At 39.7% G+C, this 16,941-nt stretch overlaps 2 protein-coding genes across 2 annotated transcripts; one reads left to right on the top strand and one right to left on the bottom strand.

The window, feature by feature from the left end:
- Window positions 1–725: 725 nt before the first annotated feature.
- LOC117969688 (immunoglobulin alpha-2 heavy chain-like) lies at window positions 726–7,684 on the bottom strand. Its single transcript, XM_059021896.1, has 6 exons — window positions 7,444–7,684; window positions 6,417–6,737; window positions 2,495–2,818; window positions 2,226–2,339; window positions 1,759–1,802; window positions 726–1,132 (listed from the first exon to the last, which is right to left on the bottom strand). Exons 1-6 carry the CDS (start codon window positions 7,481–7,483, stop codon window positions 1,067–1,069), a joined length of 909 nt encoding a protein of 302 aa, XP_058877879.1. The 5' UTR covers window positions 7,484–7,684; the 3' UTR covers window positions 726–1,066.
- A 4,961-nt stretch (window positions 7,685–12,645) lies between these two features.
- Window positions 12,646–16,571, top strand: LOC117409994 (ciliary neurotrophic factor-like). The gene is made up of 2 exons (XM_059021880.1): window positions 12,646–13,070; window positions 14,657–16,571. The coding sequence occupies exons 1-2, from the start codon at window positions 12,942–12,944 to the stop codon at window positions 15,134–15,136; spliced, it is 609 nt and encodes a 202-aa protein (XP_058877863.1). The 5' UTR covers window positions 12,646–12,941; the 3' UTR covers window positions 15,137–16,571.
- Window positions 16,572–16,941: the final 370 nt, after the last annotated feature.

Below are 16,941 nucleotides of genomic sequence, written 5' to 3'. Positions count from 1 at the left end.
ATGGATGATGTCACTGACAGGCTGGTTTATATTGCTGGGATGGGGGGTGGATGATGTCACTGACAGGCTGGTTTATATTGCTGGGATGGGGGGTGGAAGATGTCACTGACAGGCTGGTTTATATTGCTGGGATGGGGGGTGGAAGATGTCACTGACAGGCTGGTTTATATTGCTGGGATGGGGGGTGGATGATGTCACTGACAGGCTGGGTTATATTGCTGGGATGGGGGATGGATGATGTCACTGACAGGCTGGTTTATATTGCTGGGATGGGGATGGATGATGTCACTGACAGGCTGGTTTATATTGCTGGGATGGGGGGTGGATGATGTCACTGACAGGCTGGTTTTATATTGCTGGGATGGGGATGGATGATGTCACTGACAGGCTGGTTTATATTGCTGGGATGGGGGTGGATGATGTCACTGACAGGCAGGTTTATATTGCTGGGATGGGGGGTGGAAGATGTCACTGACAGGCTGGGTTATATTGCTGGGATGGGGGATGGATGATGTCAGTGACAGGCTGGTTTATATTGCTGGGATGGGGGGTGGATGATGTCACTGACAGACTGGGTTATTTTAAAATGCCTTCAATGAAAAAGACACCGACTGAGTCAAGGATCGGAAAGATAATTCTACTCAAGATCGCTCTGTCCTGAGAAGGAGACATTTCACCTGTCTGTAGTTATTTTTAAATGTATTTACATGTTTTATTTTGTTTGACAATTCACTGCTGCTGAAAACAAAACACACTTTAAAAACTGGACAAATACAAAAAATAAATAAATAAATTATGTACAATTTAGCATTTCCTGTTTTTTCTTTTTCAAGTAAGCATTTCAACAATTTTGAAGATGACAATGTTATTATTATTATTATTATTATTATTATTATTATTATTATTATTATTATTATTATTATTATTATTACTTTAATAAATATTCGGCTTAATCATCCTGAACCATCTTGAAACACAGCTCTGGTAATAATGGTGTCGAACGTGCAGATTTAAACGATGTTAATGGATCCTCTGCTCTAGACATCCACGTGGTTACAGTTGAATTTCACCGGTAGCTGCGTCTCGATCTCTGTTGGTCAAGCTGCAGGCTTGCGTACTGAACCTCCACCACCTGCAAATAGAAGAATTCATGTCACAGGAGCTCTGACCAGCTTTAAAATCCATTCTCTCACCTCTTATTAGCTTTATTAACATGATCACCGGACCCTCTCTTTAAAGGAGCGCTGACCATCTTTAAAATCCATTCTCTCACCTCTTATTAGCTTTATTAACATGATCACTGGTCCCTCCCTTTAAAGGAGCGCTGACCATCTTTAAAATCCATTCTCTCACCTCTTATTAGCTTTATTAACATGATCACCGGCCCCTCCCTTTAAAGGAGCGCTGACCATCTTTAAAATCCATTCTCTCACCTCTTATTAGCTTTATTAACATGATCACCGGCCCCTCCCTTTAAAGGAGCGCTGACCATCTTTAAAATCCATTCTCTCACCTCTTATTAGCTTTATTAACATGATCACTGTCTAGTCATCTACTTCTACTATTACTACTACTAATAAATAATAATAATAATAATAATAATAATAATAATAATAATAATAATAATAATAATAATAATAATAATAATGCTATAACTACTACTACTAATAAATAATAATAATAATAATAATAATAATAATAATAATAATAATAATAATAATAATAATAATAATAATAATAATAATAATATCACTGTACCTCTGATTTTGAACCATGTGGCTCTCTCCTTCCTCTATAGTTTCCTGGGAAAGATAATTTTTAAGAAGGATGCTAAGAAGAGGCACAACAAATAATTGCAAATAACGAAACAGCAACAGAAAAATCACACGGAACACACAATAGCATGACACACAGGCCAGAGATGACATATTAGTAACATACAGAGTAGCCCTTTAATTAGAAGCAATACACCCCTTCAAGTAAACAACAGTATCCCTTTAATTAAAAGAGAATATCCCTTTGGGTAAAATATGGCATCTTTTTAATTAAAATATATCCCTTTAAGTAAAATGCAGTATCTCTTTACAATAGGTAGCATCGCTTTAAGTAAAAGACAGTATCCCTTTAAGTAAAAGGGAATATCTCTTCAGTTAAATGCAGTATACCTGTATGACGACACGCAATGAAATACCGATTAGAAAGCGGTCTTGTAAAACCGCGCTCACCCGTGTCTCTCCTCTGTCGACGCAGCGCCACCGCTAATGTAATTACACACGCTGCGAGAAGCAGGGAAACTACCGTCAAAATCACACAGACCCAAAACCAAGTGCCAGCTCCGTCTAAAACACAAAGCGAAACACAGAAGAGGGATTTAAAAATAGATCCACAACGCATATACTGTAAAGACATAGACATAGATAGATAGATAGATAGATAGATAGATAGATAGATAGATAGATAGATAGATAGATAGATAGATAGATAGATAGATTACCTGTATTCCTCTTCTGGATAGTTCTGCTGATTCGGACCCCGGCCTCCGTCTCCGCCACGCAGGTACACGGGGCTCCGCGGCTCCACACATCAGCGGCAACCGAAATCTGGTTCCTGAGGAAGAAGGATTGAGACCCGTCGGACTCGGAGGAGTTCAGAGAGCCGGAGTCGCTCAGTCCCGGGTCGACGCGGCCGGAGACGTTCCAGTAGAGGCGGGTCTGAGCGGAGACGGGTCCGTAGAGCAAACACACGAGTGCGGCGGAGGCGCTGGAGTCCGAGTCGGGCTGAGAGAGGAAAACCATTGAAGCGGGGCCGGGAGAGCGCTCTGTGAGAGAGAGGGGGGGGCGCGGTGACAACTTGTGAATACTTGACAGCAAAGTAAAGTAAAGCACGCGTTTAAATTGTATAAATATATAGAGATTTATTTATCTATCTATCTATCTATCTATCTATCTATCTATCTATCTATCTATCTATCTATATATATATATATATATATATATATAAATGCGCTTTATTTGCTCTTATCTGCCCCCTATTTTACTGCATTTAATCCTGTACTTCAGAATACTGTAATCTGCCAAGTGTTTAACCTGTAGTATTGTGTATTTAATCATATCCTGATGTAACTATCACTGACACTGTTATCTGCTGTATTATTGAATTGTATTTTGTCACACTTGTACTTGCTTGAACCAAAGTCATTGTATTTATCTTGCTCTGCGTCTGCTAAGAAATAAATAAATAAATAAATAAATAAATAAATAAATAAATAAATAAATAAATAATAATAATAATAATAATAATAATAATAATAATAATAATAATAATAATAATATATGGAACTAATGCTGTCAGGAAACAAAAGGAATGTGAACTTATTTTCAAACAAGGCACTTTGGAGCCATTTGGAATGAACATTCTATTCTGAGGTCATCATCATCATCATCATCATCATCATCATCAACATTCTCGAACTGTCTTTAAAAGACTACTTTTTTTATCAACTTCTTAAAACACTGTGTTTTTTTGTATTCAGCCGATGAAGGACTTGTAGTCCGAAACGTCCTGATAATTGATTTTTAAGTACTTGAAATATCCTTTTCTCTTTTTTTTCTTTTTTCTTATATATAATATAAGAATTATCTAATAATTATTATAATTCTCTGAATTCAACGACCAAACCGTAGTGTAACGATAGATTTTAGAAAGCGACGTCCTACCAGGAAGAAAACGTCAAGCTGTGTTGAATTCCAATTGCGACTGTGTAATTCATAATTCATTGCAATTACAGAGTTATTATGAAGTGTAGCTGAACCTTGGAATTATATACAGCTCTATATACACGTATATATACATATCTATTACAACGCCCCATTGCTTCTGTAGTCATGAATAGCTGTGCGTATATGACATCAAATTAGTGAAAATAGCCAAAGTAGAAAAAATTATCTGATTTAATTGATGACTTTAATAGGCCACACGTGCAATTAATTTCAAACAGCGAGAGAAAAGGAACACGGAGCCACACGCGATGAAACGCAGGAGGCTTTTCAGAAGCTGTTTAAGACGCCTGATTCATTAAAGCACAAACGCGATCTGACATTTTCAGACACGAGTGTGTTTCTATATCACAGATTACTGAGAGGAGATTGAAATTCTCACACCCGGGGGGTGTTTTCATGCAGTAGTAAAGGATATAAATGACAAATCTTGAGGTGTTTTAAATACTCCTAAATATTTTTGATAATTCAGATACATTCATAGGGTTACCAGACGTCCCGGGACAGCTAGGGTTGGCTTCAATCAATCAATCAATCAATCAATCAATCAATCAATCTTTATTCTATATAGCGCCTTTCATAGCGGACCACCATCACAAAGCGCTTTACAAGATGCAGTAACACCAAGAAAATCCATAATACTTTAAATACAGAGAAATGTATAATACATGATGTACAGTAAAAAATAAATAAATTAAAAGCAGGATACATTATACACAATACACGTGTCAGTGCTAATGTCGGGTCCCGGTCGGAAACAGTACATTTCTTAAATCGACCTGGTTTTGTTATTTTGTATTCGCATTTATTTTTGAAGTACAAACCTGTATCAGCGTGATCGGCAAGTCAACAGCCGAGTCGTTCATTAGGGTGTGTGTCAGCGCCATTCAAAACTAAAATCTTACGGGTTACCGCTGTAATAATTCAGATTCAGTTTGACTTTCTGGATCCTGTTTATATATACTATATATATAATAAAACTAGGGCTCTGGACTCTTGACCGGAGGGTCGTGGGTTCAATCCCAGGTGGGGGACACTGCTGTTGTACCCTTGAGCAAGGTACTTTACCTAGATTGCTCCAGTAAAAACCCAACTGTATAAATGGGTAATTGTATGTAAAAATAATATGATATCTTGTAACAATTGTAAGTCGCCCTGGATAAGGGCGTCTGCTAAGAAATAAATAAATAATAATAATAAAATAAAAAATGATATATATAATTTAGGACTTTTATGTAATCAAAGAAATTACAAAAGGATATCACAAAAAAAAACTACTGGCAGCCGTAGTACTACTGTAGTATTTAATGTTAGATTTTGGAAATGTCACATTTTTTCTATATGACAGTGTGTCGTTAAGTATATGGAAATGTAATTCAATATGTTAATGTAATATTATTATTCAGCAGCTTTCATTCGACTTTATGAAGCATCATTTGATAATTTTATAGGGTGATATATATATATATATATATATATATATATATATACCCTTGAGAAAGATATGTACAACATATCGAAACGTTGGGCAGCTGGCTCTTTGAGCTAACTAATATATATATATATATATATATATATATATATATATATATATATATATATATATATATATATATATATATATATATATATATATATCGTACATACACACACACACACTACATTTAATTTTAAATTATGATTGTGTTTTTTATAGGTCTATACTTATTTTAACGGCTTCAGAGTTACTACAGCTTCAATGAAATTAAGATATAAATTTATATATATATATATATGTGTGTGGAGTAGTGGTCAGGGCTCTGGACTCTTGACCGGAGGGTCGTGGGTTCAATCCCAGGTGGGGGACACTGCTGCTGTACCCTTGAGCAAGGTACTTTACCTAGATTGCTCCAGTAAAAACCCAACTGTATAAATGGGGAATTGTATGTAAAAATAATGTGATATCTTGTAACAATTGTAAGTCGCCCTGGATAAGGGCGTCTGCTAAGAAATAAATAATAATATGTATTAAAGCAGAAAAAATACAGTTGTCCCATTCAAAATGTATCGTTTTTCTCTAGTTATTTAATCCTGTACTGTAATCTGTCACAAGTGTTATTTAATCTGTAGTATTTTGTATTTAATTATATCCTGATGTAACTATCACTGACACTGTTATCTGCTCCGTTATTGAATCGTATTTTGTCATATTCTTGTACTTGCTAGAACCAAAGTCATTGTATTTATCTTGCTCTTAATTGTATTAATACTTGTACAGTGATTCTTGAAATGTATTTTTGTTTACGACTGTAAATCGCCCTGGATAAGGACGTCTGCTAAGAAATGAATAATTAATATATATATATATATATATATATATATATATATATATATATATATATATATATATATATATATATATATATATATAATAACACAATTGTAATTTAACAATTAAACGGTATAGGAAACGGTATTGTGTGTGTATATATACACACACACACACACACACACACACACACACACACACACACAATGTTTAATTGTTAAATTAGAACTGTGTTATTATAGACTTATTTTAAAAGTGTCGGTTTTTCATTGTGGCCATCTGCTAACCCAAACATCCCTCGATATACTGTCAGCATCACCACCTCCACGTACCTGTGACGACCAGCGTGGATCCGTTACCCAGAAAGAGCATGCTGTCGGAGCTGTGGGCGCAGTAATAGGTCGCAGAATCACTCATTTTCAGCGCGGACAGTTCCATGTAGCAGCTTTTACCCCCAGCCGCGCTGCTGACAGGACTCTGACGGGAGGTGGTCTGCAAGCTCACCAGCGCGGGCTCGTTCTTCGCGCCCACTTTGTACCAGACGACCTGGTAGCAGAGTCCCGTGATGCCTTCGATGTTGCAGGAGAGATTGACCGCGCTGCCGACTGCAGCGCTCAGGAAGGGCGGCGTCTGGAAGAGAGCAGATCCTCCAGCTGTGAGGAGGAGGAGGAGGGGGAGGAGAAGAAAAAGAAGAAAAGAAAAAGGATTGAGTAGTAGGAATAATAATAATAATAATAATAATAATAATAATAATAATAATAATAATAATATTTTACTGCATTTAATCCTGTACTTCAGAATACTGTAATCTGCCAAGTGTTTAACCTGTAGTACTTAGTATTTAATCACATCCTGATGTAACTATCACTATTTAATCATAACCTGATGTAACTGTCACTATTATCTGCTGTATTATTGAATTGTGGTTTGTCACACTTGTACTTTGCTTGAACAAAAGTTATTGTATTTCTTGCTCTTATTGTATTACTTGTATTGTAACACTTGAAATGTATTTGCTTACGATTGTAAGTCGCCCTGGATAAGGGCGTCTGCCAAGAAATAAATAATAATAATAATAATAATAATAATAATAATAATAATAATAATAATAATAATAATAAATTACAAAAACGGTACATCTCACAAAACTGCAATTGCCGTACGCCACGATAAAACTTAATTTCGTAAACGTGTTTTCCTATACCGTCTCCATAACTAACATTTGAAATCGTTTAAAAAGTAAAAAAATAAATAAAAAAAAGGTTACATGAAAAACGCGTCGTAAAATGTAATTGTTTAAATCGATGCTTCGAACTTTTTTTTAACACTGGTAAAAATGAATAAAAGAGAGTTCATTACCTTTGAAGATGAGAGTTAGGACGGTCACAGTGGCCAGCATGTTACAAGACGTGAGAGAGAAGCAAGGAGGGGATGTGCAGTGATGTGATGTCCAAGCCTCGCGTCAGAGCCCTGTGCTGTCTCGCTGTATCGCTGCATCCTGTTGTCTGTGGTTAGAAACTGCGAGACATTACATAGGTCAAAATTGATGTCAGAGGATGTGTCAGGAAATAGAGAAAACTATATATATAATTTGAAAAAGGAAAACGGCTTTGTGTGTGTGTGTGACAGAATCACCTAACATCATTATTATTAATTTCTTAACAGATGGCCTTATCCAGGGCGACTTACAATTGTTACAAGATATTACATTATTTTTACATACAATTCCCCATTTATACAGTTGGGTTTTTACTGGAGCAATCTAGGTAAAGTACCTTGCTCAAGGGTACAGCAGCAGCGTCCCCCACCTGGGATTGAACCCACGACCCTCCGGTCAAGAGTCCAGAGTCCTAACCACTACTCCACACTGCTGCCCTACAAAATAAAAAGTAATTTAATCAATAGCTCCACACTTTACAAAAAAAATGAACGGCATGAATGGACACATAGACTCCACACCACGATGCCTGAGAGTTTAAATAGACAGGAATAGCTACGTAACTACGTAGTCAATGATATCACAACTAGCGCGTTCGTAGATTTTAATAGAAATAAGGGAGTGTGGTTGCCATGGCATTTCCACTGTTTGTTTTCAAACACGCTTTCCCTTGACAAAAGCGTGTTAAACACAGCGAAACGTTGGGAAGACACACACACACACACACACGCACACACACACGCACACACACACGCCCACACACACACGCACGCACACACACACACTAGTCTATTGCTGCATTTCAACCTGATCCACACTCTAAACTCGAATCCCTTTCCTATATCAAACAAGGGCTGCCACAATCCATTTCTTTGCCTGTGTTCATTTGAGCAGGTATCTGTTTTAGTTCCCCCCCCATCTCTTTTATAGCCGAACCCTTTGATGTGTTGCTACTTAACCATTTCCAGTAACTGAAGTGACTCGTTTGAGCCGTTCTCTCAGTACAGCCCCCCCCTCTCATCTCTAGCTCTGCTGGGGTGGAGCGCTGGTTGACCAGGTGATTACTGGCTCTCAGTGTCTCTTTGAAGGCGCAGCGAGGGGCCCCCTGTTGAAATAAAGCTGAGGGCTTCGTGGCTGCATAACATCCGGAGTTCAGTGGAAACAAAACTTTCCATTCGACAGAACAGAGGAAACAACGCGACTCAACACAAGTGACTAGAAACATTGGTATGCAGCTTAAAGAAACCGTGCAGCTCTGCGCAGTCGTGTGTTCAATCATTTACCAGGAAGGAAGCAAACTAAACCGGCTGCCAGGTTCCTGAACGCAGCGTGACAGGCAGCGCCTCAATCAGGCAAACGTTGGCTGGATTTATTTTTAATTGATCACAAAAAAATATATTTTATTTACACTATAATAGGCTTTTTTTTACGGGGAATTACATATTATACAATGGGGCAATGGGTAAATTTCACAGAAATAGTGATATATATGATAACCATGAAATAAAAATACTACAGCCTTAGTTCTAGTTGCATGGAGGGGTCCTGGTGACATCATAAACCAAGAGAGCAAGAGTGGTTCATGATGACATCATTGGAACCTTGAGATGCAAGATGGGCCGAATGACCTCCTCTCGTTTGTAAACTTTCTTATGCAATTATAATCTAAAGTGATTAACTTCAGTCCTGTTTTTATTATATTATATATATATATATATATATATATATATATATATATATATATATATATATATATATATATATATATATATATATATATATATATATATATATATGGAAGTTTTAAGGAGGCTTGGTGGTCCAGTGGTTAAAGAAAACGGGCTCCATACCAGGAGGTTCAAATCCTGACTCAGCCACTGACTCCCTGTGTGTGTGTGTGTGACCCTGAGCAAGTCACTGAACCTCCTTGTGCTCCGTCCTTCAGGATGAGACGTCAAACAAACGAGCTCCTATTGGAAGTGACTCTGCAGCAGCCACTGACTCCCTGTGTGTGTCTGTGACCCTGACCAAGTCACTGAACCTCCTTGTGCTCCGTCCTTCAGGATGAGACGCAAAACAAACGAGCTCCTATTGGAAGTGACTCTGCAGCAGCCACTGACTCACTGTCACAACTTTATTAACAGGATCACTGGCCCCTCCTCCCTTTAAAGGAGTGCTGATCTCTGAACTGTAATATTTCTGCAGTACTGCAGCGTGTGTCATTCAGTGCGGAATGCCAGTCAGAGTCTGCATGAAAGCGTTTCTGTTCACAATGGAGATCCTGATCCTTTCAACACTCAGACAATAGCTTGATTTATACCATGAAAGCCACGGCTGTTTCCAGTACAAACGACGCACCATTAACAAATTACTTTGTTCCTCTGTGAGGATGTGACCCTGCTAAAAATCACAAAATGAAGCCACTGACACACAAATAACAGTAATATCTTTATATAGCACCTTTTGTAATGGAAACTATGAAAGGTGGGATTTGAACCCGTGACCTTCGTGGTTATAAACCCTGGACTTTAACCACTGGACCGCACTGCCTCCTAAGAATCTTAGTATTTAATTTATTTAATCTCCTTAGTATTTAATGTTAGATTTCAAAAGGTCACATTTTTCAATTTGTGTCAGTAGATGGAAAACTACAAAGCACTGGTGTGTAATTCAATATGTTAACAAGAGAACATTATTCAGCAGCTTTCATTGGACTCTATGAAGCTGAGGGAGTTCATTCTGTATAGAGGGGGTGGAATTCAATATGTTAACAAGGGAACATTATTCAGCAGCTTTCATTGGACTCTATGAAGCTGAGGGAGTTCATTCTATATAGAGGGGGTGGAATTCAATATGTTAACAAGGGAACATTATTCAGCAGCTTTCATTGGACTCTATGAAGCTGAGGGAGTTCATTCTATATAGAGGGGGTGGAATTCAATATGTTAACAAGGGAACATTATTCAGCAGCTTTCATTGGACTCTATGAAGCTGAGGGAGTTCATTCTATATAGAGGGGGTGGAATTCAATATGTTAACAAGGGAACATTATTCAGCAGCTTTCATTGCACTCTATGAAGCTGTGGGAGTTCATTCTATATAGAGGGGGTGGAATTCAATATGTTAACAAGGGAACATTATTCAGCAGCTTTCATTGGACTCTATGAAGCTGAGGGAGTTCATTCTATATAGAGGGGGTGGAATTCAATATGTTAACAAGGGAACATTATTCAGCAGCTTTCATTGGACTCCATGAAGCTGAGGGAGTTCATTCTATATAGAGGGGGTGGAATTCAATATGTTAACAAGGGAACATTATTCAGCAGCTTTCATTGGACTCTATGAAGCTGAGGGAGTTCATTCTATATAGAGGGTGTGCAATTCAATATGTTAACAAGGGAACATTATTCAGCAGCTTTCATTGGACTCTATGAAGCTGAGGGAGTTCATTCTATATAGAGGGGGTGGAATTCAATATGTTAACAAGGGAACATTATTCAGCAGCTTTCATTGGACTCTATGAAGCTGAGGGAGTTCATTCTATATAGAGGGTGTGCAATTCAATATGTTAACAAGGGAACATTATTCAGCAGCTTTCATTGGACTCTATGAAGCTGAGGGAGTTCATTCTATATAGAGGGGGTGGAATTCAATATGTTAACAAGGGAACATTATTCAGCAGCTTTCATTGGACTCTATGAAGCTCAGGGAGTTCATTCTATATAGAGGGGGTGGAATTCAATATGTTAACAAGGGAACATTATTCAGCAGCTTTCATTGGACTCTATGAAGCTGAGGGAGTTCATTCTATAGAGTGATGATGCAAAACTTTTCTCCATGGTGCAAGATTCTGGAAATCCTTGTAGAAATGAAATAAATGTTTATTAATATATCAATAGAAGAGGTTCAGTATACAAATACAATGTGAATTCGTCTAATAATAATAATAATAATAATAATAATAATAATAATAATAATAATAATTCTTGTTTAAGAATATCTATATTTTAGTTGTGTTCCGGTATCTTCAGATTTAGCATCGATGGACGGACGGGTGACACAATCGTAAAAGATTGCGTGTAAAATAACATTGAAGGTGATCACAGTTTTAGACGTGAGCCATCGTTTTTATATTATTAATAATAAGCTCAGCACAAGCAATGACAAGTCCTGGTATTTGCATAATAAGGCATACAGCGATTATTTCTGCATTTGGCAGCTTCACAACGGCGGATAAAAACACATTTAAACAGAAACGCCTTCAGTCTGTAGGTACCTGTTTGCGCTGCTGTCTGTTCTGCGCCCACGGATTTCAGATCAATTGACAGCTGCACCAAAAACGAATGGGAAACTCCCTTAAAACGTTTCCACATAGTAAAAGCCCAGCAAAGTGTAATAAAGCACAGAGAGGTGTGGTAAAGCATAGGGAAGCATTGTAAAGCACAGAGAGGTCTGGTAAAGCATAGGGAAGCATTGTAAAGCACAGAGAGGTGTGGTAAAGCATAGGGAAGCATTGTAAAGCACAGAGAGGTCTGGTAAAGCATAGGGAAGCATTGTAAAGCACAGAGAGGTCTGGTAAAGCATAGGGAAGCATTGTAAAGCACAGAGAGGTGTGGTAAAGCATAGGGAAGCATTGTAAAGCACAGAGAGGTCTGGTAAAGCATAGGGAAGCATTGTAAAGCACAGAGAGGTCTGGTAAAGCATAGGGAAGCATTGTAAAGCACAGAGAGGTGTGGTAAAGCATAGGGAAGCATTGTAAAGCACAGAGAGGTCTGGTAAAACATAGGGAAGCATTGTAAAGCACAGAGAGGTCTGGTAAAGCATAGGGAAGCATTGTAAAGCACAGAGAGGTATGGTAAAGCATAGGGAAGCATTGTAAAGCACAGAGAGGTCTGGTAAAGCATAGGGAAGTATTGTAAAGCACAGAGAGGTCTGGTAAAGCATAGGGAAGCATTGTAAAGCACAGAGAGGTCTGGTAAAGAATATTTAAAAAGAAAACGTGGTAAACTAACCCTTATAAAAGTTTCCCACTGTAAAAATCACAGGTGCTGGGAATAATGACTGAGGCCTGGAAAAAAAAAGACTCCCGTTTGGAATCCGCGAGTCCAGATTTTGGGAGCCGCCCTCTTTGAACCTCATTGGTGGGGGGAGACTGGAATGCGAGGCGTGCGGTGGAAGTTTCTAAGTAAGTAATCAGCCGCTGTGTGTGCGCCTACACAGAAATACCTTCTGGTGCGTGACTGAAAAAGCTGACCGGAGGCCGCTACCCACCCACACAAAAACACACACAGACCAGCACAGAGTTTCAACCGCAACAGCCCGTGTATTATATACCGGTTTATATTTGTTTTAACCGTGTTGTGGCAACTTTTTTTGTTTTTGCAAATAATATATAATAAGCAAAACACAAGACATTGCTATGGCAACCGGCGTGCGTCATGATGCAATTGAGGATAACATCTCCTTCGCTTTGTCGGACTGTTACGCAAAAGCCGAAGCGTTAGCCCGAAAAGTACACAGCGAAGCCAAGCAGATCACAGAGAGTTACGTAAGTGCCGTTGTATACGTTCTTGTGGGGAGATGTATGCTGTATTAGTAAGGTGTTATGGTTAGTTGGTAAACCTCAAAATCACTTATAACACTTTATCGCTGTTTATTTATTTATTTATTTATTTATTTTAGCAGGCGTTGGTAAACTACGCATTTGTCATGGTTTATCATGGACTCCAGTTTATTACACTTTGCTGTGCTTTTACTGTGGGAAACTTTTATAAGGGTTAATATACCATAGTGTGTTTATTAATATGCTTTACAATGCTTCCCTATGCTTTACCAGACCTCTCTGTGCTTTACAATGCTTCCCTATGCTTTACCATACCTCTCTGTGCTTTACAATGCTTCCCTATGCTTTACCAGACCTCTCTGTGCTTTACAATGCTTCCCTATGCTTTACCAGACCTCTCTGTGCTTTACAATGCTTCCCTATGCTTTACCAGACCTCTCTGTGCTTTACAATGCTTCCCTTTGCTTTACCAGACCTATCTGTGCTTTACAATGCTTCCCTATGCTTTACCAGACCTCTCTGTGCTTTCCAATGATTCCCTATGCTCTACCAGACCTCTCTGTGCTTTACAATGTTTCCCTATGCTTTACCACACCTCTCTGTGCTTTACAATGCTTCCCTGTGCTTTACCACACCTCTCTGTGCTTTACAATGCTTCCCTATGCTTTACCAGACCTCTCTGTGCTTTACAATGCTTCCCTATGCTTTACCAGACCTATCTGTGCTTTACAATGCTTCCCTATGCTTTACCAGACCTCTCTGTGCTTTCCAATGATTCCCTATGCTCTACCAGACCTCTCTGTGCTTTACAATGTTTCCCTATGCTTTACCACACCTCTCTGTGCTTTACAATGCTTCCCTATGCTTTACCAGACCTCTCTGTGCTTTACAATGCTTCCCTATGCTTTACCAGACCTCTCTGTGCTTTACAATGCTTCCCTATGCATTACCAGACCTCTCTGTGTTTTACAATGCTTCCCTATGCTTTACCACACCTCTCTGTGCTTTACAACGCTTCCCTATGCTTTACCACACCTCTCTGTGCTTTATTACGCTGTGCTGTGCATTTTAAGGTAGGGGAACTTTTATAAGAATTATAACAATATTAAAAAAAAGCTTTTTGGTTTTTTTTCCACAGTTGTGTTTCTGGTAACATTTAGAGTTTTAAACGGGGCTTTTGCTAAGGTAGTGTTTGAGCATTTCGACAGATCCTGGTTTTGTCTGTTTTTAAACTCTGAGGTCATTTAGGGAGAAACTCTGCCTCTTGGAACGTTGCTCGTTCTAATTAGTCAGGACTGAAATGAATAGCCAGGAGCTACAGATCTGAGCCAGAAATGGGAGGCTGTCGAATCAGCCTGCTGTCTCTGTCTGTCTCTGTGCCACCTAATTCTGATTCCTTTGAAGGAAGTTTAGAATTTTAAAAAGGTATTGATGTTTTTAGAGACATTATAAAAACGGTCGCGATAGTTCATCCGCTTTCATCTGAAGCCCTTACAAACAAACAAACCAACAAACAGGAGCCCTGTCCCTGACCTGGCTGCTTGCATCTCTCTCTCTCCTTTTTTCCGCAGAGAGAAAAGCAAGGCTTGAGCCAAGATCTCAACCTGGACTCCATAGACGGGGTCCCCGAGTCTGGCACCTCGAAATGGGCAGAGCTGACCGAGGAAGAGAGGCTGAGAGAGAACGCAGCGGCCTTCGCTGCCCTTCACAGACTGCTGGGCACGGTCCTGAAAGAACAACAAGATGACCTCACTCCCGGGGACTACAAGTTCCATGATGCACTGCTTTCGCTGCTGGCCAAGGTCGAGGCCCTGGCTGAAACCACCAAGCAGCTGCTGCTCTCTCTGGGCCACGTGCTGCCCAGGGCTGAGGAGGAGAGGGAGGAGGAAGGTCTCAGGTACTTCCAGAAGAAGAGGAGGGGGTACAAAGTGATCGTGGAGCTCAGCGGCTGGGCTCTGAGGGCCGTGCGGGACTTCGCCAGGCTGAAGAGGAGAAACAGGAGGGAGGCGGGAGGGAAGAGGGAGGTTAAGAAGCGAGGGAGCAGGAGATAGAGAGGGGGGAGGGGGGGAGAGGGAGAGATGGAGGTTAAGAAGCGAGGGAGCAGGAGATAGGGGGGGCAGCAGTGTGGAGTAGTGGTTAGGGCTCTGGACTCTTGACCAGAGGGTCGTGGGTTCAATCCCAGGTGGGGGACACTGCTGCTGTACCCTTGAGCAAGTTACTTTAGCTAGATTGCTCCAGTATAAATACCCAACTGTATAAATGGGGAATTGTATGTAAAAAAAATGTGATATCTTGTAACAATTGTAAATCGCACTGGATAAGGGCATCTGCTAAGAAATAAATAATAATAATAAAAATAATAAGATAGGGAGGGAGGGAGAGAGAGACAGAGGGAGGGAGAGAGAAACAGAGAGTCAGGAGAGAGAGGGAGAGAAACAGACAGAGAGAGAAACAGATATAGAGAGAAATGGAGATGGGGAGGGAGGGAGAAAAAGATACAGAGAGAGATGGGGAGAGAGAGGGAGGGACAGTGAAACAGATACAGAGATGCGGAGAGAGAGGGAGGGAGAGAGAAACAGAGAGAGAGATGAAATGCAGTGGTGAAAAAGGACTGGTGTTTTTTGTGTAACATAGAAATGACCCAGCACCTTTTTTGTTTGTTTTTTTGTCTCGATACAGTTTTGCAAATGATCGTCCGTATTGAATAACCAGCGTATTGTACCAATATATTTTAGGATGCAACGTCGATAAGTAAAAAAAAAAAAAGACTTTATTGAAGATGATGTCAAAACGCTCTCGCGTTCCATGAGTAGAATGCGACATCGATGAGTAAATAAATAAATAAATAAATAAAAATCACTAGCCACTTAGACTAATGATTAAACATTTCAGTATTGAAACAAACGCTGCTTGAGATATATTCGCTGGCAGGCCTGATCAAGTTCGTCTGCATTCGTGTAACTGAGAAATGGCTATGGAAGGACGTTATTTGTGAAATGCATTTCTCTGTATGTAGGATTGTATTGATTCAAATCATCAAAAGTCACACTTTTTTTAAGAGCTTAACCATTAGACATAATAATGAAGCCGCTAATTATTAGAAATTAAGCAGTGGTATCAATTTTATAGGTCAGTTTTCTTAACGCTGTCTCGGGCAGTAAAGCATTCTGATGGCAATCAGATAAGTTTGCACAGCGGTCCTCATCGCAATGCTTTGTACTTGTGATCTTTTCATGAGCTCGTTACTCAAATGAATCATGAAGGAGGAATAGGCAGCGATTGCATGAGTGAGTGAGGTGTGAAATGCATGACCTTCATTCTGTTGTACAGGAGAGTTTTTAACTCTACCTTGTAGGTACTGTAGTGCTTGGAGAAATACTGCAATAGTCACCCTGCTTGAAATGTAGTGGGTTGCAAACGTGACCAGTTTGACGTTCGTTCGTGTAAGTGGGAGGGAGGGAGGCAGTGTGGCTCTGGTGGAGCTGAGGAGGGACTGGGAGGGAGGGAGGCTGGCTCTAGTGGTTAGAGCTGAGGAGGGACTGGGAAGGAGGGAAGCAGTGTGGCTCTAGTGGAACTGAGGAGGGACTGGGAGGGAGGGAAGCAGTGTGGCTCTAGTGGAGCTGAGGAAGGACTGGGAGGGAGGGAAGCAGTGTCTTAGTGGTTAGAGCTGAGGCACTGGGAGGGAGGGAAGCAGTATGGCTCTATTGGTTAGAGCTAAGGATGGACTGGGAGGGTGGGAGGCAGTGTGGCTTAGTGGTTAGAGCTAAGGAGGGACTGGGAAAGAGGGAAGCAGGGTGGCTTAATGGTTAGAGCTGAGGGACTGGGAGGGAAGCAGTGACTTAGTAGTTACAGCTGA

The sequence above is a fragment of the Acipenser ruthenus genome, unplaced genomic scaffold, assembly GCF_902713425.1.
Source record: "Acipenser ruthenus unplaced genomic scaffold, fAciRut3.2 maternal haplotype, whole genome shotgun sequence".
NCBI classification, from domain to species: domain Eukaryota; kingdom Metazoa; phylum Chordata; class Actinopteri; order Acipenseriformes; family Acipenseridae; genus Acipenser; species Acipenser ruthenus.
This window is presented reverse-complemented; position numbering and strand designations above follow the sequence as displayed.